Source organism: Procambarus clarkii, chromosome 81 (assembly GCF_040958095.1).
Source record: "Procambarus clarkii isolate CNS0578487 chromosome 81, FALCON_Pclarkii_2.0, whole genome shotgun sequence".
Lineage (NCBI taxonomy): Eukaryota > Metazoa > Arthropoda > Malacostraca > Decapoda > Cambaridae > Procambarus > Procambarus clarkii.
In genome coordinates this window covers 3701326-3728909 of record NC_091230.1, presented here as the reverse complement: position 1 = coordinate 3728909, position 27584 = coordinate 3701326, and the positions used below count along the sequence as shown (strand labels likewise).

The window sequence follows — 27584 nt, the reverse complement described above, 5'->3', positions numbered from 1 at the left end:
AGTGATTATATTGTACAGGACCATATTACACAGGACCATATTATACCAGTGATCATATTGTACAGGACCATATTACACAGGACCATATTATACCAGTGATCATATTGTACAGGACCATATTATACAGGACCATATTATACCAGTTATCATATTGTACAGGACCATATTATACCAGAGATCATATTGTACAGGACCATTTTATACCAGTGATCATATTTTATTTTTATTTTTTTTACATGAATGCATGCAATTAAATACAATGAAACATTGGAACACAACAACAAAGCAAAACAGAAAACCACCGGCCAGAAGGACCGACAGCACAGGACAACAATAATCATAACTGGTGCAAACGCAAAAGAAACACAGCATACATCAAGTCAAGAACATAACACAAAATATAAGACAATGTAAACAAGCAATCATGCAAGCAAATAATGACAATAAAACAAAACATAAGAACACATTAAACAAATCAAACATAGTCACCGGCCAGAAGGACCGACAACAAAACACATCATAAAGTACAACGTGAAAGATAACATAATATACATAAGAAATTATAATATACATCAAGCAGAAACAAAAAACAATACAACATGTAAGGCAGAAATATAACACACAGGGTATATTAACACAAAACACGCACATGAACAAGAACACGCACAACAAACTACTGGCCTCACAACAAACAAAGGGAGAGGCACGAGCACACAACACAATAGGGCAAGCAAACGGCCAGAGGGGCATACAGTACTACCCAAAGCACACAACCAGGAAATCAGTGGACATACATGCTCGGAAACCTTGCCCATGGGAACCGCACATTGAACGCTTCCCAGAGCAACCACTGCCGAGGGTCTCGCACATCCACAGGGGAAGCCATAACATCCGGAACCCCGGAAACAAACACCCGCAAACAGGGGACCCAGATGGTATCACTGACGAGGCGAGTTGCCGCCACGCGCCCCCACAGGAAGGGAACCTGCCCACCAAGAAAGTTCTCTGGTTCATCAGACAGCACTTACTCGGCAATCGTTTTCCTGTGACCCGGGGGCATCACAGGCGCCGGCAACACGCCCCCCAGGGCCCCAACGTACATCCTCTCAAGAACGAGCTCGACAGAGGGCACCACCACAGGGGCACCCGCAACCACGGGCACACCAGACAATGGCAGGGAACCCGGACGGCGCGTGCATCCCTCCGTAATGTCACCACCAGGCCACGCCCAGCACCTGTATCCATACCATCTCTGTCACCGGAAGCCACTACACCCCCCCCTCCCCCCCACTGCGGAGAGCCCTCTGGTGGAGAAATAACAGAAGACACGTCAGAGAGACAGGCACCAGTACCAGCAGGCCATTGGACCTCCGACACCGCCAACTGTGTAGACATCGACGCATCCGGAGCCACACCATTGACACCCGAAGACCCACAGTCACTGAAGTCACCAACATCGGCCCAGGCAGAAGACGAACGCCGAGAACGTTTGGGCACTGGCCGGATATCGTCAGAGCCGGATGCGGACCCAGAAACACGGGCACCACTTGCCGGACGAACCGATGCCCGACGCAGAACGGCAGCAGCTTCTACCACAGGGGGAACTGGGCCACACACAGCAGGAGGCTCTGCAGCAGCCCCAGCTCCCAGCACAGCCAGGACCCGAGGTGACGACACAGGGCCAGGCGCAGCAGCTGAAGACAAGGGAGAAGAAGACGGCAACGCCTCACAGGGAGCACCAGGAAGGCCCACTGGAGCAGCGGGGACAGTGACAGAAGCAGGAGAATCATCCGACGGCACCGCAAAATCCGGAGGAGGGTCTGCGACAACCGGAGGAATGTCAGGCGACGCTAGGGGAGCCTCATCAGCTAACGGGACGTTCACCTCCTCACCCCCGGAGTCCTCCTCCAGAGGGACCGGCGGGAAAATCCTCTTCCCGGAACAAGTTGACAGAAGCAACCGGAGCCGCAGTGCACCCGGCAGCCTGATGCCCCAACAGGCCACACCGGAAACAGGTACAGGGTTGCCGGGCATAGTACTCCCGGACATAGTATCCCATAAGCTGGACAGAAGATGGAATATCCAACCGCAGGCGCATCCCCAAGGTGCGAATGTTCGTCCGCCTACCTGCATACCTACCTGAGGAGAGCGTGTTCACCCACACACTGACGACCGCTCCAAACCTCTGGAAGTAACGTCGGAGGAGGTCCTTGGGAAACTCCAGGGGCGCCCCATGCACACTGACATAAGTCAGGGCACCACTATGGTCCGAGATGGACACAGAGCCGGCACCACCCCGGCAACGGCAATGAATGCCCCTCGTAACGTCGGAGGAAGTCACTGTAATCCTCATCACTCACGAACTTGAAAACAACCCGGTGGGCAGTTATAAGCTCAACACTGTAGATGGCCATCACTGGGATACGAAGCATGTCACACATAACCATCTCGATTTCCGTATATCCAGCACGACCAGTGAACTCCAAGCCCACGGAGTTCATCCGCACAACAGGGGGAAGATGGCCTCCCATGTCAAGCTCGCCACGTCAACATGTAGCCAGACAGCAACAGCAGAGGGGGATGGGGCAGAGACGCCCACACCCCCTGGCGACGAAATCGGCAAACACCCCAACTACCAGAGAGGCCAGGCGACACGTCTGTACTTCACCCCAAGTGATCATATTGTACAGGACCATCTTATACCAGTGATCATATTGTACAGGACCATATTATAACAGTGATCATATTGTACAGGACCATATTACACCAGAGATCATATTGTACAGGACCATATTACACCAGAGATCATATTGTACAGGACCATATTATACCAGTGATCATATTGTAAAGGAACATATTATACACGACCATATTATACCAGTGATTATATTTTATAGGACCATATTATACCAGTGATCATATTTTATAGGACCATATTATACCAGTGATCATATTATACCAGTGATCATATTGTACAGGACCATATTACACCAGTGATCATATTGTACAGGACCATATCATACCAGTGATCACATTGTAATGCACCACATTATGCCAGATATTATATTTTTCTGGAAGATATTAAAACATATTGATAAAAACAATGTTAAACCAATGATCATATTAATTAATTTAAACAGGACTTTATTATACCAGAGATTGCATTGAAATAGACCATATTATAACCGAGATTATTTTATACAGAACTATATTTTATCATTCATCATATTATACCAGTGATCATTTTATACAGGATGCATATATGGTTGGTGAACACCCTCAGCCACACACTGTTCAGGACCTGTGGCGCCTGGTGTATGAGAAAAGAGTTCCTGTATGGACCTTGCTGCACACCCTGCCACTGCACCTCCTGGTATGTTGTCCTCACCCTGCCTCTACACCTCCTGGTATGTGGTCCACACCCTGCGACTTCACCCCACAGTATGTTGTTCTCACACTGCCTCTACACCATCTCGTAGTGTCCTCACCCTTCTTCAACACCACCCTACTATAGTGTCCTCACCCTGAATCAACACCACCTAGTATAGTGTCATCACCCTGCCTCAACACCATCTAATATAGTGTCCTCACCCTGCCTCAACACAACCTAGGAGTGTCCTCACCCTGCCTCAATACCACCTAGTACAGTGTACTCATCATGCCTCAACCCCTCCTAGTATAGTGTCCTCACCCTGCTTATACACCACCTAGTATAGTCTCTTCACCCTGCCTCAACACCACCTAATAAAGTGTTCTCACCCTTCCTCGACACCATCTAATATATTGTCTTCACCCTGTCTCAACACCACCTAGTATAGTGTCCTCACCCTGCCTCAACACCACCAAGTATAGTGTCCTCACCCTGTTTCATCCCCACCTTGTATAGTGTTCTCACCCTTCCTATACACCACCTAGTATAGTCTCCTCACCCTGCCTCAACACCATCTAATAAGGTGTCCTCGCCCTGCCTCAACACCACCTAGTATTGTGTCCTCACCCTGCCTCAACACCACCTAGTATTGTGTCCTCGCCCTGCCTCAACACCACCTAGTATTGTGTCCTCACCCTGCCTCAACACCACCTAGTATAGTGTCCTCACCCTGCCTCAACACCACCTAGTATTGTGTCCTCACCCTGCCTCAACACCACCTAGTATAGTGTCCTCACCCTGCCTCAACACCACCTAGTATTGTGTCCTCACCCTGCCTCAACACCTCTTAATATAGTGTCCCCACTTTGCCCCAACACCACTTAGTATAGTGTCCTCACCCTTCCTCAACACCATGTAATAGTTATGAAAACTACCATTGTAATAAACCTGTCCTACTCTCTACTCTTTTCCTTCTTCACTCAATACCCCAGTTTAACACTGTTACAGTCCAGTATGACCCCTAACTGGACTGCCACGAATATAATCTGAATATTAAATGAGGAGGACACAAAGAGAACAGGGGTTATTAATTTATAACTAATAATTAAAATCATTAAAACACTGCCACCACCTTCCCAACCATAAATAAATGTGTCTAAATTATTGTTTCCCCAGGAAGGAAGGGACTCAATAATCATGGCACTCAAAAGGGGCAAATAAGAATTTTGGAAAAATGCTTGGGAAATAAAAAGGAAATCTTTGTTGATTGAGGATCAAAAGGCTTCCAATACCACCCAAGAATATCCCCCATAAAATAACTCACACCGCATCAAAAGAAAAGGAGAACAGATAACTAAACACAATTACATTAAAACCCTTTATTATTTAAGACGTAAATTGAAATCAAATTGAAAGTTATATCCTACTTTGATAAGACATCCTACGAGGCAATTGGAAAATTTGAGGTGCATTTTCTGTTGTATCAAAACTCAGACAGACATTACTTTAATCCTGCAATCTCGGCCAAGATGTTGATTGACTGCCCCCAGATCATGAGATCTGGACCCCAGTCCACTTCCAAGACACACTAACTAATATTTTCTAAAAATGCTTACCAGTGGAACAGGCTCCACCCACTTAGTTCCTAGGCCCAATTTAACTCTACCTATTCCAAGCCTATGGCCAATGGATTTAAACACAACTGGGTGCTCTAGAAGACAGGCCTCCATGGCTTCAACCAATCAAAACCAGGCTTAACCATAAGGGTCAATTCCTCTTGACAGAAAACTCCAGTAACTGGGAAAGCAGCACGACGGTCCTGTGGGAAACGCCGGCTGGGCACCGACGTGTAATTTGAGAGCACAAGTTTATTGGCCCTGAGGTACTATTTCCAATTCGTCACTTGAAAGATGGACGGGAGGGAGAGGGGAAAACGGATTGGAAAAGGGGATTGGGAGACGATTGCAAAGATTCGAGAAATAGGAATTGGGGGAACAAGTGACTTCAAACTGTTTATGACCACGAGGAACAGAATGAGAAAAATGGGAGGGATGACCAAAGGGAGGGGGAGATGAATGACGGGCAAGGGGAGGGAAGAAATGGGGAGAAAGGGAGAAGGAAGGAGGGAAGAGGGGAGAGCCATGATCTGAGCACCAGATCATTACTTCCCCCTAGTATAGTGTCCTCATCCTGCCTCACATCCACCTAGTATAGTGCCGTCGTCCTGCTGACACTCACCTTGTATTGTGTCCTCACCTTGCCTCAACACCAACTAGTAGTGTTCTCACCTGGCCTTACCACCACCATGAATAGTGTACTCATCCTGCCTCAACACCACCTAGTATAGTGTCCTCACCCTGCCTCAACACCAACTAGTAGTGTTCTCACCTGGCCTTACCACCACCATGAATAGTGTACTCATCCTGCCTCAACACCACCTAGTATAGTGTCCTCACCCTGCCTCAACACCACCTAGTATAGTTTCCTCACTCCTGCGTCAACACTATCCAATATAGTGTCCTCATCCTGCCTCAACAACATCTGGTATATTGTCATCAACCTGACTCAATGCCACCTAATGTAGGGACTTCACCCTATCTAAACCTTACCTAGTATAGTGTCCTCACCCTCTCTCAACACCATTTAATATAGTGTCCTCACCCTGCCTCAACCTCACCTAGTATAGTGTCCTCACCCTGCCTCAACAACAACAACAGGAGAAGACCCCCCTGGTCTTCCTCCTGCCCCAAGCCGGCCCAGTCACGAACTAAGTCCTCCATCCCCGACCCCAGTTCTAAGCCATCCTCCCCCTTCCCCTCCTTCCCCCCCCCCCACCCCCACCTCCCTCAGAACCCCTAGTAACTACCCCACAGGAGGATGAGCCTACCCAAGCAGCATTGCCCATGGAACAGCTTCCTGCACTAGTGTGGAGAGTGGGTGAAAATGGATATAGGAAAGTGAGCTTCAAGGCAATGTACTCAAACATTGATGGGATTAACAACAAAGCAAGTGAACTGGCAGAAAGGGCGCAGGAAGAAAACCCAGATGTAATAGGACTCACAGAAACAAAATTCTCAGGAGTCATAACAAATGCTGTGTTTCCAAAGAACTTTTATATAATAAGGAAAGAGAGAGATTGGAGAGGAGAAGGAGGAGTGGCTCTGCAGATAAGGAAGGACTGGAGCTTTGAAGAGATGGAAATTCCGGGCTGCGACGGATTCAGAGATTACATAACAGGAACTATGACAATGGGTGGACCTAAGATAAGATTGGCAGTCATTTACAACACTCCATTAAATGACAGAAGACCCAGACAAGAGTTTGACAGAAACAACATGGCTACCATTAACATAATAGAGAGAGCAGCTTCAATTGCCTGCAGGAATGGATCCAGACTCTTAATCATGGGGGATTTCAACCATGAAAAGATAGACTGGGAGAATGGGGACCCACATGGAGGTGAAGACACATGAAGATCTAAACTTTTGGAAGTGAGTACAAGGAACTTTCTGAGCCAACATGTCAAGGGATCCACATGAATGAGAGGAAATGACGAACCAGCTAGACTCGACCTGATATTCACCTTAAATGACTCAGAAATAAAGGAAGTCAAATATGAAGCCCCCATAGGAATGAGTGACCACAGTGTATTGATATTTGAGTATCTGGTAGATGTAGGGATAACCTATCCAAGAATGGGATTGGAAGGAAAAAGACTAAATTACCGAAGAGGAAAATATGACGAGATGAGGAACTTCCTAATGGGAATACCATGGGAAACAGAACTCAGAAAAAAGACTGTATAGGATATGAGGATTATGTCACTCAGAAGTGTCAGGAGGCTGAAGATAGGTTTAACCCAGTCCAAAAAGTGAAAAATGAAAAGCAACAGAAGAATCCGTGGTTCAACCAGGAATGTGCGGCAGCGAAGCAATTGAGTAAAAGAACATGGCGAAACTACAGGAACAACAGAACACCAGAGAGCAGGGATAAATACCAGAGGGCCAGAAATGAGTACATCAGAGTGAGGAGAGAAGCAGAGAGACAGTATGAAAATGACATCGTGAGTAAACCTAAGACCCAACCAAAAGACCCTGTGGCTGTGGTCACAGCCACATCAGGAGGAAAACGGTAGTGAAGGAACAAGTGATGAAACTGAGAAAAGGGGAGAACAGATACACAGAGGACGAGAAAGAGGTGTGTGAAGAACTCAACAAGAGATTCCAGGAGGTCTTCACAATAGAACAAGGAGAGGTCCCTGCACTAAATGAGGAGGCAAACCGAACAACCTTGGAGGAATTTTACCTCACCAGTGATGAGGTCAAAAGGAATCTGTTGGAGCTGAATGTATCAAAGGCTGTTGGGCCTGACAGAATCTCACCTTGGATTCTAAAAGGTACAAAAGCACTAAGTGTGCCACTTTCTATGGTGTATAACAGGTCACTGGAAACGGGAGACCTTCCGGAAAGCTGGAAGACAGCTAATGTAGTCCCAATTTACAAAAAGGGTGACAGGCAAGAGGCACTGAACTACAGGCTAGTTTCCCTAACTTGTATACCATGCAGGGTGATGGAGAAGATTGTAAGGAAAAGGCTCGTAGAGCATCTGGAGAAAACAGCTTTGTACCACACCACCAGCATGGGTTCCTAGATGGTAAATCGTGCCTCACAGGCCTAATAGAATCCTATGACAAAGCAACACAAATTAGGCAGGAAAGAGAAGGGTGGGCAGACTGCATTTTCTTGGACTGTCAGAAAGCCTTTAACACAGTACCTCACAAAAGGCTGTTACAAAAGTTGGAGCAGCAGGCAGGAGTAAAAGGTAATGTGCTCCAGTGGATAACGGAGTATCTAAGCAATAGGAAACAGCGAGTAACGGTGAGGGGTTAGGCATCAGAGTGGCGAGATGTCATCAGCGGGGTTCCACAGAGCTCTGTACTCGGACCCATACTGTTCGAGTATGTTTCTAGTATATGTAAACGACCTTCCAGAGGGAATAGACTCATTTCTTTCAATGTTTGCTGATGCTGCGAAAATTATGAGAAGAATCAAAACAGATAAAGATAGACAGAGACTACAGGACGACCTGGACTAACTGGAGGAATGGTCTAGAAAATGGCTGCTAAAGTTCAACTCAGGAAAGTGTAAAGTAATGAAATAAGGCGAAGGGAGCAGAAGGCTGAGCACAAGGCACCATCTGGGAAGTGAAATCCCGCAAGAGTCAAATAGAGAGAACGATCTGGGGGGTCGATATCACACCGAACCTGTCCCCAGAGGCCCACATCAAAAGGATATCATCAGCGGCATATGCTAGACTGCCCAATATAAGAACTGCCTCTAGAAACTTGTGTAAGGAATCGTTCAGGACCCTGTATACCACTTATGTCAGACCAATCCTGGAGTATGCAGCTGCCAGCCTGGAGTCCATACCTAGTTAAACACAAGACAAAGTTAGAGAAGATTAAGAGGTATGCCACCAGACTGGTCCCGGAACTGAGAGGAATGAGTTACGAGGAAAGGCTAAGGGTGCTGAAAATCACAACCCTGGAAAACAGAAGAGTAAGAGGAGACATGATAACCACCTACAAAATTCTCAGAGGAATTGACAGGGTGGACAAAGACAAACTCTTTAGCATGGGTGGAACACGAACAAGGGGACACAGGTGGAAACTAGTACCCAGATGAGCCACAGAGACGTTAGAAATATTTTTTTCAGTGTCAGGGTAGTTAACAAATGGAATGCATTAAGTAGTGTTGTGGTGAAGGCTGACTCCATACACAGTTTCATATATAGATATGATAGAGCCCAGTAGGCTCAGGAATCTGTACACCAGTTGATTGACAGTTGAGAAGCGGAACCAAAGAGCCAGAGCTCAACCCCCGCAAACACAACTAGGTGAGTACAACTAGTATAGTGTCCTCACCCTGCCAAATCACCGCCTAAAATAGTGTCCTCACCCTGCCTCAACACCACCTACTATAGTGTACTCAACCTCCATCAACAGCACCTAATACAGTGTCATCACCCTGCCTCAACATCATCGAATATTCTGTCCTCACCCTACCTCAATCCCACCAAGCATAGTGTCCTAAACCAGCCTCAACATAATCTAATATAGCGTCCTCACACTGCCTCAACACCACCTTGTATAGTGTCCTCGCCTTGCCTCAACACCAACTAGTATAGTGTCCTCACCCTGCCTCAACACCACCTAGTATAGTTTTCTCACCCCAGTGTAAACACCATCTAATATAGTATCCTCACCCTGCCTCAACACCACCTAGTATTGTGTCCTCACCCTGCCTCAACACCAGTTAATATAGCGTCCTCACCCTGCCTCAACACCACCTAGTATAGTGTCCTCACACTGCCTCAACACCACCTAGTATAGTGTCCTCACCCTGCCTCAACACCACCTAGTATAGTGTCCTCACACTGCCTCAACACCAGTTAATATAGCGTCCTCACCCTGCCTCAACACCACCTAGTATAGTGTCCTCACCCTGCCTCAACACCACCTAGTATAGTGTCCTCACCCTGCCTCAACACCACCTAGTATAGTGTCCTCACCCTGCCTCAACACCACCTAGTATAGTGTCCTCACCCTGCCTCAACACCACCTAGTATAGTGTCCTCACCCTGCCTCAACACCACCTAGTATAATTTCGTCACCCTGCCTCAACACCTCATAATACAGTGTTCTCATCCTAATCAAACCTAACCTAACCTATCTTGAGGTTATCTTGAGATAATTTCGGGACTTTTTAGTGTCCCCGCGGCCCGGTCCTCGACCAGGCCCCCACCCCCAGGAAGCAGCCCGTGACAGCTGACAAACACCCAGGTACCTATTTACTGCTAGGTAACAGGGGCATAGGGTGAAAGAAACTCTGCCCATTATTTCTCGCCGGCGCCTGAGATCGAACCCAGGACCACAGGATCACAAGTCCAGCGTGCTGTCCGCTCAGCCGACCGGCTCCCATACAACCTAGTACAGTGTCCTCACCCTTCCTCAATACCACCTAGAATGAGAACTACCCCCTCCCACCAGTAACACTGTAGTTGTGTTATCAGAACTACCTCCCCCCCCACCAGTAACACTGTGGTTGTGTTGTCAGAACTATCCCCCCCCCTCACCAGTAACACTGTGGTTGTGTTGTCAAAACTAACCCCCCCCCAGTAACACTGGTTGTGTTGACAGAAGAACCCCCCCCCCACCAGTAACACTGTGTTTTTTGTCAGAACTACACCCACCCCCACCAGTAACACTGTGGTTGTGTTGTAAGAACTACCCCCCCCCACCATTAACACTGTGGTTGTGTTGTCAGAACTACCCCCCCCCCACCATTAACACTGTAGTTGTGTTGTCAGAACTACCCCCCCCCCCTCCAGCAACACTGTGGTTATGTTGTCAGGACTACCCCCCCCCTCTCCAGTAACACTGTGGTTGTGTTGTCAGAACTACCCCACCCCCACTAGAAACACTAATTGTGTTGTCAGAATTACCCCACCAGTAGCACTGTGGTTGTGTTGCCAGCACTACCCTCCTCCCACAAGTAACACTGTAATTGTGTTGTCAGAATTACCCCACCAGTAACACTGGTTGTGTTGTCAGACCTACTCCCCCCCCCCCCCAACCAGTAACACTGTGGTTGTGTTGTCGGAACTACCCCCTCCCACCAGTAACATTGTGGTTGTGTTATCAGAACTACCCCCACCAGTAAAACTGTGGTTGTGTTGTCAGACCTACCCCCCCCCCACCAGTAACACTGTTGTTGTGTTGTCAGAACAACCCCCTCCCACCAGTAACACTGTGGTTGTGTTTTCAGAACTACCCCCCACCAGTAACACTGTTATTGTGTTGTCAAAATTACCCCTTCGCCAGTAACACTGTGGTTGTGTTGTCAGAACTACCCCCTCCAATAACACTGTGGTTGTGTTGTCAGAACTACCCCCCCCCCACCAGTAACATTGTGGTTGTGCTGTCAGAACTACCCCTCCACCAATAACACTTTGGTTGTGTTGTCAGAACTGCCCCCCCCCCCACCAGTAACACTGTGGTTGTGTTGACAGAACTCCCCCCCCCCCCACACCAGTAACACTGTGGTTGTGTTGTCAGAACTACCTTCCTCCCACCAGAAACACTGTGGTTGTGTTGTCAGAACTACCCCCCCCCCACCAGTAACAATGTTGTTGTGTTGTTAGAACTACCCCCCCCCCCCCCCACCAGAAACCCTGTGGTTGTGTTGTCAGAACTATGCCCCCCCCCCACCAGTAACACTGTGGTTGTGTTGTTAGAACTACCCCTCCCCCACCAGTAACAGTGTGGTTGTGTTGACAGAACTACCCCCTCCCCCCCACAAGAAACCCTGTGGTTGTGTTGTAAGAACTATGCCCCCTCACCAATAACACTGTGGTGTCGTTGTCAGAACCCCCCCCCCTCCACCAGTAACACTTTGGTTGTGTTGTCATAACTACCCCTCCTACGAGTAACTCTGTGGTTGTGTTGTCAGAACTACCCCCACCCCCCCCCCCCACCAGTAACACTGTGGTTGTGTTGTCAGAACTACACCCCCCCCCCCTCCAGTAACAATGTGGTTGTGTTCTCAGAACTACCCCCCCCCCTACCAGTAACAGTGTGGTTGTGTTGACAGAACTAACCTCCCCTCCCACTAGTAACACTGTGGTTGTGTTGTCAGAACTACACCCCCCACCAGAAACACTTTGGTTGTGTTGTCAAAACTACCTCTTCTCCAGTAACACTTTGGTTCTCTTGTCAGAACTACCCCCCACCAGTAACAATGTGGTTGTGTTGTCAGCACTACGCCCCCCCCCCCACCAGTAACCCTGTGGTTGTGTTGTCAGAACTACCCCCCCCCACACCAGTAACACTGTGGTTGTGTTGTCAGATCTACCTCCCCCCCCCCACCAGAAACCCTGTGGTTGTGTTGTCAGAACCATCCACCCCCCCCCCCACCAGTAACACTGTCGTTGTATAGTCAGAACTACCCCCTCCCCCCACCAGTAACACTGTGGTTGTGTTGTCAGAACTACCCCCTCCCCTACCAGTAACAGTGTGGTTGTGTTGACAGAACTAACCTCCCCTCCCACTAGTAACACTGTGGTTGTGTTGTCAGAACTACCCCCCCCCACCAGTAACACTTTGGTTGTGTTGTCAGAACTACTCCCCCCCTCACCAGCAACACTGTGGTTGTGTTGTCAGGACTACTTCCCCCCCAACCAGTAACACTGGTTGTGTTGTCAGAACTACCCCTCCCCAGTAACACTGTGGTTGTGTTGACAGAACTACCTCCCCCCCACCACCACCAAAAGCACTATGGTTGTGTTGCGAGAACTACCCCCCCCCCCCCACCACCACCAATAACACTGTGGTTGTGTTGTCAGAACTACCCCCCCCCCCACACACACACACACATACACACCAGTAACACTGGTTGTGTTGTCAGAACTACCCCCCCCCCACCAGTAACACTGTGGTTGTGTTGTCAGAACTACCCCCCCCCCCACCAGTAACACTGTGGTTGTGTTGTCAGAACTACCCTGGTGTGGTGCCGAGCGAGGAGCCACAGACCGTCGGCTACTTGGTGATCCAACTGACAGGTAGTCAAGTCTTCAATTACTTCACCGAGTACTACGTTGAGATTACCGCTCCCAAGTTGGTAAGTTGTCATTACTGTGTGTAGATTACCGCTCCCAAGTTGGTAAGTTGTCATTAATGTGTGTAGATTACCGCTCCCAAGTTGGTAAGTTGTCATTATTGTGAGTAGATTACCGCTCCTAAGTAGGTAAGTTGTTATTACTGTGAGTAGATTACCGCTCCCAAGTTGGTAAGTTTTCATTACTGTGTGTAGATTACCGCTCCCAAGTTGGTATATTGTTCACCGCACTCAAAGTGGTGAACCGTTGCTTCACCACCACACCATATTGCGGAAACACCGACATAATCTCCGCCTCGGGGAAGGTCACCGGCACACCGTGAACACTCACAAATGCCAAAGGCCCCCAGGGATCCGTATCTCCACAGTCACATGCGAAGCAGGAATAGGAAGCGAGTGTGCATCCCAGCGTGCCACAAACTCCTGGTAAAGCAGCGAAGTGGCAAACGACACCGCCACACAGGTAGGCGAGATCTTTTCCAGCCCCAGTAGACCAGAGACGTCGACATGGAGCACGTCCAGGAGAGCAGTCTCCACAATGGGCCAGTCCACTGCACCAGAAAAATCCAGCCGTACAGTATCTACCCACCGAACATGGGTATCACCAGCTACAGCCATACCGCCAGCCGTATCCCCGGCTAGCGGGCGCGCCACACCTCAAACTGCACCTGCCCCCTGGGGAGTCTCACCTGAGCTGCCGTGCGGTGTAGACGTGTCGTTTGACTGATCCGGCAGTTTTGGGGTAGTTGCAATTTTCGCCGGCAGGGGGTGTGGGTGTCTCTACCCTCCCTGCTGTTCCTGGTGGTGTCTACATGGCGTGTTTGCGATGGGCAGCCATATTCCAGCTCTCGTGAGAGTAAACTCCATCGGTTTGGAATTTAATGGCCGTGTTGGTTACCCGCTTGTGGACTTGGTCTTGAGTGACATGCTCAGGGTCCCAGTCCAGGACGTCTACGGTGTCGAGCTGGTCACTGCTCGCCATGTAATCATCAAGTTTGTGGGTGAGCCGGTGTACCGCGATTTTCTCCGGAGGTACGAGGGGCGTAATTTTGCAGCTGCAGGACGGCACCGGATCAGTGACCATTTCGGACCATAGTGGTGCTGTGACATGTGTAAGTGTCTATGGCGCCCCCATGGAGTTTCCTGAGACTCTCCTCTGGCGTTTCTTCCAAAGGTACGGCTCCGTCGTCAGTGTGCGGATGAACTTGCTATCGTCTGGAAAGTATTCGGGTGTGAAGACCATCATTCGGACCCTCGGGATGCGACTAAGGTCGGACATTCCTTCATCTGTCCGGCTGTTAGGGTACTACATGCGGATGCTTTATGCCCGGCAACCACGTACTTGTTTCCGGTGTGGCTTGTTGGGGCATCAGGCTGCCGGGTGTACTGCTGATCTGGTCGCTCCTGTGAATTTCTTCCGTGAAGAGGATTTCCCGCCACTCCCTCTGGAGGAGGACTCCGGGGGTGAGGAGGTGAGCGGCCCGTTCGCTGCTGAGGATTCCCCAGCGTCGCCCGTTGTTCCCCGGGTTGTCGCTGGCGGTCCTCCGGATGTTGCAGTGCCGTCGGATGTTACTCCTGCTCCTGTCTCTGGCCCTGCTGCTCCCGTGGGCCTTCCTGGTACCCCCTGTGGGGCGTCGTCATCTGCTTCCTTGTCTTCGGCTGCTGGACCTGGCCCTGCAGCCTCACCTCGGGTCCCTACTGTGCTGGGTGCTGGGGTGGCTGTGGAGCCTCCTGCTGTGTGTGGTCCGGTTACCCTTGTGGTAGAGGCTGCTGCCATTCTGCGTCAGACGTCGGTTCGTCCGGCTAGTGGTGCCCGTGTTTCTGGGTCCGCTTCCGGCGCTCACGATATCCGGCTGGAGCCCAAACGTTCCAGGCGTTCGTCTACTGCCTGGGCCGATGTTGGGGACATCAGTGACTGTGTTGACGGCGTGGATCAGGATGCGTCATTGTCTCCGCGGTTGGTGGTGGCGGAGATACATGTGCCTGCTGGTGCTGATGCCTGTGTCTTGAGTGTGCCTTATGTTCCTTCCCCACCAGACGGTTCTCCGCAGTGGGGGGTGGTGGCTTCTGCTGCCAGGGATTGTGCGGATGCTGGTGCTGGGCGTGGCCTGGTAGTGACTTTATGTAAGGATGCGCACCACCCTGGTTCCCTGCAGTCGTCTGGTGGTGTGCCCGTGGCCGCTGGTGCCTGTGGTGGTGCCCTCTGTCCGGCCCCCTCTTGTGGAGTTGCGAGATGAGGCACTGGAGGCCGTGGTTGCCGAGTCGTTGCTGCCGGAAAGGCCGGAGGACTTTCATGATGGGCAGGTTCCCGTTGTATGGAGTCGGGTGGCGGTTACTCGCCTCCGGAGTGACACAGTCTGGGTTCCCTGCTTGCGGGTTTGTTGCCGGGGTTCCAGTTGTCATGGAGCCCCCGGAGGATCACGACTCTTGGGGACGGTGGCTGCATTGGTTGGCGTTCAATGCGCGGTTCCCCCGGGTCTTGTTCCCGGGCAAATATGTCAGCTGATTCCATGTTACTGTAGTGTTGTGTGCCCCTATGGCCTTTTGTTTGATCTATTGTGTTTTGTGCCCGTGCCTCTCCCTTATTTGTTGCGAGACAGGTGTTTTGGTGAGGGCGTTTTTATTGATGTATTTGCTTTTGTGTTGGTACCCTTTGCCTTGTGTGTTCTACTTATGTATTGCTAGAATGTGTTTTTTTTGTTTTAGTTTTTCTTTTCCTTTTTGTTGTTATTTTTATTTTTTTTTTTATTTTTTTTTTACTTTTGTTTTTGTTATTGTTTTTTGTTTTTGTAATTGTTTTTTGTTTTTATTTTTGGCTTGTTGTGTGCTGTGCGTTTTCTTGTTCTATTTTCATGATGTCCTTTATGTTGTGTTTTGTTCTCGGTCCTTCAGGCCGGTGCTTGTTTGTTGTTGTGTATGTTACTATGTTTCGTTTTCTTGATTGCGTGGTTTGCTTGTTTGTAATTGTTGTATATTTTGGCCTCTCCCATTGTTTGTTGTGAGGCAGTTGGTTTGGTGTGCGTGTTTTTATTTATGTCTTGTTTATGAAATGTACCTTTGCACTGGTGATTTATTCTTGCATTACATGTTGTACTTGTTTTTTATTTTTGTTTTGTTTGTTGTATATTGTGATTTTCCTGTTATGTTTTATGTTGTTCCTCTTGATGTTTGTTTTGTACTGTTACTGTGCTTGCTTGTTTGGCATTGTTTTCTATTTTGTTTGCTGTGTTTATCATGCATTTATCGTGTTTGTAATTTGTTGTACTGTTCTGTCGGCCCTTCTGGCCAGTGGTTTCTTGTTTTCTTTGTTTTCTTATGTTTTCATGTTCTTGTCTTGTTTTTATTGTATTTAACTTGCATGCCTGCATGTAAAAATAAAACTAAAAAAAAAAACTGCACCCGCCCCATCGCAACACCAGGCAGCAACTCACCGCTCCCAAGTTGGTAAGTTGTCATTACTGTGTGTAGATTACCGCTCCCAAGTTGGTAAGTTGTCATTACTGTGTGTAGATTACCGCTCCCAAGTTGGTAAGTTGTCATTACTGTGTGTAGATTACCGCTCCCAAGTTGGTAAGTTGTCATTACTGTGTGTAGATTACCGCTCCCAAGTTGGTAAGTTGTCATTACTGTGAGTAGATTACCGCTCCCAAGTTGGTAAGTTGTCATTACTGTATGTAGATTACCGCTCCCAAGTTGGTAAGTTGTCATTACTGTGTGTAGATTACCGCTCCCAAGTTGGTAAGTTGTCATTACTGTGTGTAGATTACCGCTCCCAAGTTGGTAAGTTGTCATTACTGTGTGTAGATTACCGCTCCCAAGTTGGTAAGTTGTCATTACTGTGTGTAGATTACCGCTCCCAAGTTGGTAAGTTGTCATTACTGTGTGTAGATTACCGCTCCCAAGTTGGTAAGTTGTCATTACTGTGTGTAGATTACCGCTCCCAAGTTGGTAAGTTGTTATTACTGTGTGTAGATTACCGCTCCCAAGTTGGTAAATTGACATTACTGAGTGTTAATTACCCTTCATGAGTTAGTAAGTTTCCAGTACTACATACAGGCTAAATTACCCGTCATTAAGTTACCAGTACTACGTGCAGGCTAACTTACCTGTTATTAAGCTACCAGTACTACTTACAGGCTAACTTAGTCTTCATTAAGTCACCAGCACTACATAGAGGCTAACTTACCCAAGTCTGTAGAGAAAGTTATAGCAAGGAGTTAATTTCAGGTGAATTTTTGTAGAAGTTCAAGAGGAGAGGGGAGATAGGGGGGGTTAATGGTTGAAGGCTGATTCCCCACCTTTGGGCCCCCCACGTGCCATGAGGGAGAGCGTCGCCTTGGGAGAACATGATTGGTCGATACACCATGCCTCCGAGGATTTAAAGTCATTAACGTCACTGGGTTAAAGTCACTCACATAATCTGTGGGAGCAGTTACATGCCCGTGTGACAGTTAGTTAAGCACCCCCTTGCTAATTTGTGTAATTAGCAGCAGGCACCGTGAGTTCACGCAGTGGTGAGGAATTGTCGGAAGGGCGACTAAAGTAGTGTTAACGAATTGATGAGCCGTCGGTAATTAAGTGATTGATTAACGCAAGGGGTTGACTACTGTCGGGGTTTCGTCCAGTAAGTAACCATACTTAGAATCCTGGCAAGGTCGCCAATGTCGGGGATTCACTTAAATCAGTAAGTAAGTAAATAACCGTACTTTACATCCTGTCAATATCGACAATGTAGGGGTTTCTCTACCTCTCACCAGCCACTACCAAGTACTAGTAGTGGTAACTGTTACTTACTGTAGCCCTGCGGGTCTTCACTCCATCCTCGAGGTGCCACTGTTCACCTGGAGAGTTTCCCAGTCAATCTCCAGCTGGCCTCCTAGCCAAAGACGAGTATGAACACGAGCTACTCTCTTGATCATGTGCCCGCCCCGACAGAGGTCTCTACTGCTAACTGAAAGGTCGCCAACTGTTGTTTCCCGTGTCCAGTAACACGCCAGTGGTTTCGTGGGATTGTGGTAATAGTGTCAAGAGCACACTAAATAAATCTGGTATCAGGTAGGTATGTGTCTCTATCACTCTCACTCCTTCAATGGACTCTATAGCAACAAGCATTGGAGAGATAATGCAAACGCGAAGGTAGTTTTGTATTTTACTTAAAATATTAAAGTATTATCTCTCTATATCCACAACAAGGCGATGAAATACATGGCAGCGGAATACTCCCTCTTCATAAACTGGAGCGCAACCAAACGGCAACACTCCCCCTCCTGTCATTCACAGCTGCCACGCCCCCTCGCTGTATGGTCTCTCTCTGTACATGTTTCCCTGGCGTTAAGTGCCTATTTCTTTAAATTCACAGCAAAATTCTCTGGCAATCAACACAATAACTTGCTATAATGGCATTAAATGCAATGATCACTGCACTGGCCTTAAGCTCAAAAATTCATTTCAATGGCGATTAACACAGTAGCTCACAGTAATGGCATTAAACACCGTATATCACAGTAATGGTAATAAATGCAATAAGTCACTTCAAAGGCAATAACATAGTAAATCACTGTACACATGAATATGTTATTCAATACTCCAGCATATATATATAGACCACTTCATCAATATTAGCAATAATGAGTCAATACGGGGCACACAGCCTTATACTAATAAATGGTACATTTATATATATATATATTCTTTGACACAAACTTATACTATTAATGTCACATAAGTATAAATGTCCTTGACACAGCAAACTCTTCAATAAATAGAGAATAGAGTCAGTCAGGTGCTGTCACAGTGAGAGGTTGTGTTAGCTGGAGCTCTGGAGTAACATTATTATTGCAATAATGGAAAGATTAGTGAAGGATTTGGCGAGTCTGGTTGGAGCTCTGAGAGCAGAGATGGATTCCCTGCGGGAGGAGGTACGACGGCCGAGACTTCGGGAAGAAACGAAGGAGGAGACCAGTGTTAACGGGACCTCATCGTGGAGAGTCGTGAAGGACAGGGGTTTTAAGAAGACCTTGACAAGGCCACCTACAGACGCCCTAAGGACAGCAAATTCATTTGCCGTGTTGGAGGACGAGTGCTGTGGTGCGCCTGCAGTTCACTCGGAACGAAAATCAGCGAGAAGTGGCGGAGCGCAGGCCCCTCAGTCTGCTCAGAAAGTTAAGGAGGTGCCGAAGCGAATTTTGGTTGTGGGAGATTCCCAGGTGAGGTATTTAGACAGAACGTTTTGTGCCAGAGATAGGGGGAACAGATTAATGGTTTGCTATCCGGGAGCTGGAATTGGTGATATTGTTGGAAACATAAATGATATTATGACGGGAAATGGGAACAAACCCATTATTTGTATTAGTGCAGGGGGTAATGATGTTGGGCGAGTTAGGAGTGAGGAACTAATACAGAGATTCAGGACAGCCATTGAATTAGGAGCAAGGGAGGAATCCCGATCATATGTGGCATTCTTCCAAGAAAGGGAGTGGGAAATGAATGGATGTCGAGGGCACTTGGTGTCAATTGCCGGCTGGAAAGATATTGCAAATCAAATGCAATTTATAGACAACTGGGAACACTTCTATGGAAGAAATGAAATGTATGCTCGTGATGGGGTGCATCTATCGAGGGCTGGGGTTGTTGCTGTTGCGAACTCATTGGAACCAGTGGTTAGAGGTGTTTGTTTGGGTTTAAACTGTTAGTAGATAGTGGTATGGGGATTGATTTGGAGGAAGGAGGTAATAAAAGTATGTGTTCGTGGGAGAAAAGAATTGGCAAAATGATCAGGGAAAGAAAAGGGCCTCAAAATAACAATTAACTTAGGGTATATTACACTAACAGTAGAAGTCTAAGAAATAAAATAAATAATTTAAATGCTCTTGTCTGCACAGAAAAAATAGATATTATTGCACTTACCGAAACGTGGATGAATGTAGATAATAGAGAACTATTAGCTGAATATCAAATAAATGGATTTAAACTATTTCACACAGATAGATATATTAGACGAGGAGGGGGAGTAGCCATATATGTTAGGGACAATTTGAAATGTAGTCTCAAAGAGGGAATCAAAACTGAGCCACACACAGAAACTATTTGGATAGAACTAAACGAAAAAGCAAATATTATAATAGGAGTTATTTATAGGCCACCAAATTTAGACAGAATGGAAGCAAAGCATCTATGGGATGAAATATCTAGAGCATCTAGATCTAACAGTATTTATGTCATGGGTGACTTTAATTTTAGTGGAATAAACTGGGTGAACAAAACAGGGAATAGTGAAGCAGAAGATTTTCTAGAATTAATTGACGATTGCTTTCTTACGCAACACATTAAGGAACCAAGGCGGGAAAATAATATTTTAGATTTAGTGTTAACTAACAGGGAAACACAAATTAATGACATCGAAATAGGGAGTGAGCTAGGGAACAGTGATCACAAAGTAATCAGATTTAGCATAGAATGGAATAGACCTGTAGGAGAAAATTCTGTTAAAGTGCCAGATTTTCGAAAAATTGATTTTAATAGCCTAAGAAATTTTTTTGGCCAAATAGATTGGAAAGTCTTGGATATGGGGTGTGGGCCGGTCTTGGAGCGAGACATGAACCCAGCGATAGGTGACGTAAAAGGGGATTTCGATGTGGATTTAATATATAACTTATTTAAGAATATTCTAAACAAAGCACAGGAACGTAGTATACCATACAAATTGAATAGATCGAATACTAATGACCCAAAGTGGATAACAAATAATGTAAAGAACCTTAAAGGTAAAAAGAGAGCTTGGTACAAAAGGATTAAGAATGGGGAAGTCAGTTTAGAACAGGAATTCATACATCTGGTTAGAAATGTTAAAAAAGAGATTAGGAAAGCAAAAAGAAACTATGAAGTTCGCATAGCAGAGCAAGCAAAGTCAAATCCTAAAGGTTTTTTTCAGTTATATCGAACTAAGACTAGGGAAAGGATAGGTCCATTAAAATCTGAGACAGATCAAATAACGGATAATGACAAGGAGATGAGTAGTATTTTTAACAAATATTTTATATCTGTATTTACTAAAGAAGAACTTAACAATATGCCTTCAGTCGAGCAAGTCTATGTGGGTGGGGATGAGGACAGGTTGACTAGTTTAGCAGTTACCAGGGAGGATGTAATTAAACAATTAGAAAAACCAAAACCAAACAAATCCCCAGGGCAGGATGAAGTGTTTGCCAAGGTGCTTAAAGAATGCAAAGAGGAGCTTTCCGAGCCACTGTCTACCATATTTAATAAATCAATAGAGTCAGGCAGAGTGCCAGAGTCATGGAAGGTAGCTAATGTGGTACCAATTTTTAAGAAAGAAGATCACTTGCGTCAAACTATCGGCCAATTAGCCTAACGTCTATTGTGGGAAAGTTACTTGAATCAATAATTGCAAATACAATTCGTCTCCATCTTGAAAAACATAAATTAATAAATAAGTCGCAACATGGTTTTACAAATGCCAGTTCATGTTTAACAAATTTGCTAACTTTTTATTCCAGCATAGTTGAGGCAGTTGATAGTGGTATGGATTGTGATGTTGTGTACCTTGACTTTAGCAAAGCTTTTGATACAGTGCCACATGAAAGACTTATTAAAAAAAATAGAAGCTCATGGTATTGGGGGTGCTATATTAACTTGGATTAGGGCATGGCTATTCCAAAGGAAACAGAGTTAGTATAAATGGGGTTAAGTCAGAGTGGAATAATGTTGTTAGTGGAGTACCTCAGGGCTCTGTCCTGGAACCTCTGTTGTTTATAATATATATAAATGATTTAGATTCAGGTTTGAGTAGCAACATTTGCAAATTTGCCGATGATACGAAAATCGGTAGGGAAATTAATTCGGTGGAGGACTCACTATCACTTCAAGTTGATCTAGATAGAGTTTTGAAATGGTCAAAGGATTGGCAAATGCAGTTTAATGCTGATAAATGTAAAGTTCTGAGGCTAGGTAATGATGATAGAGTTACAAGATACGAGCTAGATGGTGTTGAGATTGCGAAGTCGGATTGCGAAAGGGATCTGGGAGTTATGATTAGTAAGAATTTAAAACAAAAGGATCAATGCATGAATGTTCGTAATAAGGCGAATAGGACACTGGGATTTATTAATTGAAGCGTTAGTAACAAGACTCCTGGTGTGGTTCTTAAGCTATATCTTGCTCTGGTTAGGCCCCATTTAGATTATGCAGTTCAGTTTTGGTCGCCGTATTATAGAATGGATATAAATTCACTTGAACGTGTCCAACGTAGGATGACTAAGCTAATTCCCCAAATTAGAAATCTTTCATATGAAGAAAGATTAACAAGGCTTAAGTTGCATTCATTGGAAAGGCAAAGAGTTAGGGGTGACATGATAGAGGTTTACAAGTGGACGAATGGACATAACAGGGGGATATTAATAGGGTATTAAAAATATCAACACAAGACAGAACACGAAACAATGGGTATAAATTGGATAAGTTTAGATTTATGAAAGACTTGGGTAAATACTGGTTCAGTAACAGGGTTGTTGATTTGTGGAACCAATTGCCGCATAACGTGGTGGAGGTGGGGTCCCTCGATTGTTTCAAGTGCGGGATGGACAAGTATATGAGTGGGATTGGGTGGTTATAGATAGGAGCTGCCTCGTATGGGCCAATAGGCCTTCTGCAGTTACCTTTGTTCTTATGTTCTTAAATCGCAGGTACACTCCCACACCACATATATATTCCGTGAGAGCTCTCTACAGCCTCACTCTGCACAACTGTGCCTTACTATGACATAGACATTGGTGAGCCCTGCTCATGACATAGAAGATACTCTGGCTAAAATAGCTGACTAAAGGGGAATGGGAGGGAAAACTAAATTACCTACTTCCACCTCACCGATGTGGATTCGCCCTCTGTTGAGAGTTGGATTGAAGCTCCTGGTCCTGGCTCTCATCTTGTTGTAGGGAACGCCCCCACACACACACTGATGCTCTCTCCAGGAACCTCTTCAACACCTCAAAAAATGCATTTTCACCATGCTCTATCCTCTGCAGGCCCGTGCCCCTCCACAACTTCCTGAAGGGTTGGAGTCGGTCTCCTGGCCGTCGACTTCTCCTCACAACTACAGCTGCAGACCTTTCTCTCGGCTGCAGTTGTCCTGATTCCCATCTAGTTCCGTTCTTCTACTGACTCTCGGTGAATTAGCCCAGCCGCTACGGCGTCACTAAATGGGTGAACCTGCTCAGACGTTCCATACGTCACTGCACAGACTTCACTTCTTGCAAAGCACCTGTCACTGGAGCACTTGCTGCTCAATTCTCGTCGATTCCTTCTTCGGTCCAACACACGAAATAAAGGAAGACCTCACAGGGTGCTTGCAGACTACTGGGTGATGCGTAAAATCCACCAGAGTGAGGTAAACTGTCAAACTGACAGGATCCTCTCGCATGTCTGACCTCCTCGACGTGTTGTGTCAAACTGCTGGCGCCACCGGGGGCGCGATGTCCGGACCCCCTTGCTCTCGTGACGTCATACTTGCCAGGGACGTTTCTCATTGGCTCCCTGTGCTACGTCACTGTTCTTGACCAATCTGGTGCCACTGACGTTATACTGTTTTGGTGGTAAAACGGGTAGAGGGGTGCCGGCGCCATATTGGCGTCCTAAAGGGCCTATACCATAGGCCAAAACACTCATCTTCTGCGAATTTCTCGCCAACGCGAGAACACTCCACGCTCCCACATATGTCAAATTGTTCCTCAGAACGTAGAGAACGTTAGGGAAAAGTGGATATGACTCTTACAGCAGGCGTGGGAGAAATATAAGGGGGGGGAACACCGTCACACTACCTGTCATGAGCGAAGTCAATTGAGCTGTCAGAGCAGTCATAATTCGTTGGACATATCGTATCTGTCTGCGGGCAGGGGATTAAGCACTAGTAGCTGATTCAATGGGGATTAGCACCCTCCACTTGGAGATTTCACAGTGTTAATGTTGTTGTTTATGTAGTGTGGTTATCTTGAGATGATTTCGAGGCCTTAGCGTCCCCGCTGCCCGGTCCTCGACCAGGCCTCCTTTTTGTTACACACTTCCCGGGAAGCAGCCCGTAGCAACTGTCTAACTCCCAGGTATCTATTTACTGCTAGGTAACAGGGGCATCAGGGTGAAAGAAACATTTTACCCATTTGTCTTCGCCTCCACCGGGGATTGAACCCGGAATCTCAGGACTACGAATCCGAAGCGCTGTCCACTCAGCTTTTAGGTGCCCCTAACCTTGTGTGAGTAACCTTGTGAAGTTGAGTAATAGAACCCTCGTTAATGTAATTTTGTCATAAGAATGGAGTGACACCTGTCAATTGTGTGACACCAGTCTCGATCATAACTCGTCTGGATTAATAGGCTGTAGGTGTGACAGTAATTAACTGGGAATTACTCACAAAATTCTTGACGTATCAAGTGTGGTGTAATTAAGGGCCTTCGATTTATTGTTGTCATTTGAATGTCGTTGAGACACGAGTGTTTTAACGTAAGCAAATTGTTGCTGACTGCTGTGGACGGTCAATTAACGTAGTTGTTATTGAATTTAATTAGTGTATTTTTATTATTTTTGTTTTTGTCTTGAGAGACAAGTGTTAACGTAAGATTTTGATAGGGGGGGTTATCAGTGTTCGATTACCCACCTAGTTACTTTAGTACCTCGCTGGGAGGGCTGCGAAAGTCAATCAAGATTGTGATTATAGTATATTGCTCACCGAGAGGGCCGTGAGATATATTGATTGCAAGCTTGTGTCAGTGGGCACCATTCTGTTTAGTTAGTGTCTTTATTCAGTCAGCGACGACGGAAAGGAGTCTGTGGTTCCACTAGGCTGTTGAATTAGCTGTTGCTACTATGCCACTGGAAGACAGTAGAGTAACGTAAGCTGATTGTTGTAGTAGTTAAAGATTTTGTTGAATAAATTGTTGTTGTTCTTCTTAGAAACGGTCGTTTGATCTATCCTACTAATAATATTGTTCACTTATCATGTTCTGCAATGCCTTGCATGCTTATGTTTAAATTGAGTCTGCCCGTGGAGCTTGAGTTTGATTCAAAGTGCCACACTTCTAAAAATATTGAAGTAAGAACCCGTCGGTTACCCTTTATTGGTTTTTATCACTAGAAGAAGCCAGCGGCCCAAGTGGACAGGTTTTCACCCTTGTGATGGAAGCATGGCGGTTTGCTCCCACTTTTCCTATGGTCTCAGGCATAAAGTAAACATCTGCAAGTAAGCAGTTTTTTTAGTTTGAGGTCTGCCTCCCAAGCGAGGTAGTTACATCAACGTAACATCAGTAGGAAATTTCTTACTGAAGCGACCATACGAGTCATAAATACTCATACTCCGCCCAAGTAAAACAGAAACAAGCAACACTTAATGAGCCAGCCAGAGGCTTAGGGCCCGCGCAGGAATATCCCTGCAAAAAAAAAGTAGGAAATTTCGAAAAATCTTACACTTGACACTGTGTTTGAGACGATTATTCTTGTTGACAGTCTTCCTCGGGATGCCACAAGTGCGTGCTGTTGGTGATGGAGGGTTGGCCTCACTCTGACCTCCTGCCGGCCTCCCCTGAGCCTCTCCTGGCCGTCTTGGAGAGGGTAGAGGCCATCAGCAAAGTCAAGAACTCCAGCCTCTTCACCTGCAAGTAGGTCACTCAGTCCCATGTCTTCCTCCCTAGCATGCTGCCAACACTGCTCAGCTCCTGTCTTCCTCCCTAGCATGCTGCCAACACTGTTCAGCTCCTGTCTTCCTCCCTAGCATGCTGCCAACACTGTTCAGCTTCTGTCTTCCTCCCTAGCATGCTGCCAACACTGCTCAGCTCCTGTCTTCCTCCCTAGCATGCTGCCAACACTGTTCAGCTTCTGTCTTCCTCCCTAGCATGCTGCCAACACTGTTCAGCTCCTGTCTTCCTCCCTAGCATGCTGCCAACACTGTTCAGCTTCTGTCTTCCTCCCTAGCATGCTGCCAACACTGCTCAGCTCCTGTCTTCCTCCCTAGCATGCTGCCAACACTGTTCAGCTCCTGTCTTCCTCCCTAGCATGCTGCCAACACTGCTCAGCTCCTGTCTTCCTCCCTAGCATGCTGCCAACACTGCTCAGCTCCTGTCTTCCTCCCTAGCATGCTGCCAACACTGCTCAGCTCCTGTCTTCCTCCCTAGCATGCTGTTAACACTGCTCAGCTCCTGTCTTCCTCCCTAGCATGCTGCCAACACTGCTCAGCTCCTGTCTTCCTCCCTAGCATGCTGCCAACACTGCTCAGCTCCTGTCTTCCTCCCTAGCATGCTGCCAACACTGCTCAGCTCCTGTCTTCCTCCCTAGCATGCTGCCAACACTGCTCAGCTCCTGTCTTCCTCCCTAGCATGCTGCCAACACTGCTCAGCTCCGGGTTATACTGAACTCTGCTTCTCAACAGTCTATTGTCAACAGCGGTCCTAGTAGGTTCAAAGCACTTACCTTTAGCGAGATGTAGGAAAACAGGAATATAGCAGACTGAGAAAACTGAAATATAGCTGACTGTTTGAAAACTTATATGAAGCCGTCCGTTAAAAAACTGGAATATAGCAGACTATGGTAAAACTGAAATATAACAGACTGTAGGAAAACTAGAATACAGCAGACTGTACGAAAGGTGGAATATAGCAAACTGTGGGAATACTGGAATATAGCAGCATGGGGGAAACTGGAATATAGCATACTGTAGGAAAACTGGAATTTCCCCTACTTACTGCATTACTACTTACTGGAATTCTTCTTGATGCATTATACATCCTACATCATACAGTTGCTCTCTACACTTCTCTGGTCAGGTAGGCTGGAGACTTCGGGTTGTGTAATAGTGAATAGAATATATTTAGAAACAAAGGCTTCCCATGTGGCCACCATCCCACAAAAAACTGCTTGGTCAACAGAATACGACTTCATATGACGTCAGTTTACATTTTCAACTAAGAATTTAATAAAATCAAAATTATACTCAATCAACCTTAAGTTACTATTATATTAATCCTACAAACTAACTTTATCTTATATTAATCGTTTATAACTGGGAAAATAATTCCATAATATATCTTACAATATATGGTCATCTAGGAGGGAAGAAGAGAGGTCGGGTGTCCTATGTGCCACTACTCGCAGCCTCTCAGTAGATACCACCTCCTATGTGGACTCATATTGGTGTTATAGACTTTGAAATCAGCTACAAATACAATCTATATTAATGTATAACATATATTTATCTAAGTGTAGAGCATTGACTAGAGTGTGTAAAATGTTTTAGCGCGCTCATGATCCTAACTGCTAAGCAACAGTGTAAACAAACGTCATGCTGCGACAGTACCAAGTCAAGGGTATGTCACTGTGTTATCTACTATAATCCCTACACAGCAGATATAATCATCTACACTTGGCTTACTTGGCTCTGGTATTCAGTTAGGATAAGTTTAATGTGCACTTTTCTTATTGGCCAATTAAGATATAACCATGTCATTAACAACATTATTAATAGGTGAGAATCGTTATAAAGTTG

At 46.4% G+C, this 27584-nt stretch overlaps 1 protein-coding gene across 1 annotated transcript in view; it reads left to right on the top strand.

The window, feature by feature from the left end:
- Positions 1–3164: 3164 nt before the first annotated feature.
- The window catches only part of LOC123747915 (tyrosine-protein phosphatase non-receptor type 7), a 76554-nt gene continuing 52134 nt past the window's right edge, over positions 3165–27584 (top strand). Inside the window, exons 1-3 of the mRNA XM_069315603.1 lie at positions 3165–3373; positions 12922–13047; positions 25553–25704. Of these exons, the coding sequence (XP_069171704.1) occupies positions 3263–3373; positions 12922–13047; positions 25553–25704 (389 nt within the window). The 5' untranslated portion in view covers positions 3165–3262. The remainder of the gene's footprint in view (positions 3374–12921; positions 13048–25552; positions 25705–27584) is intronic.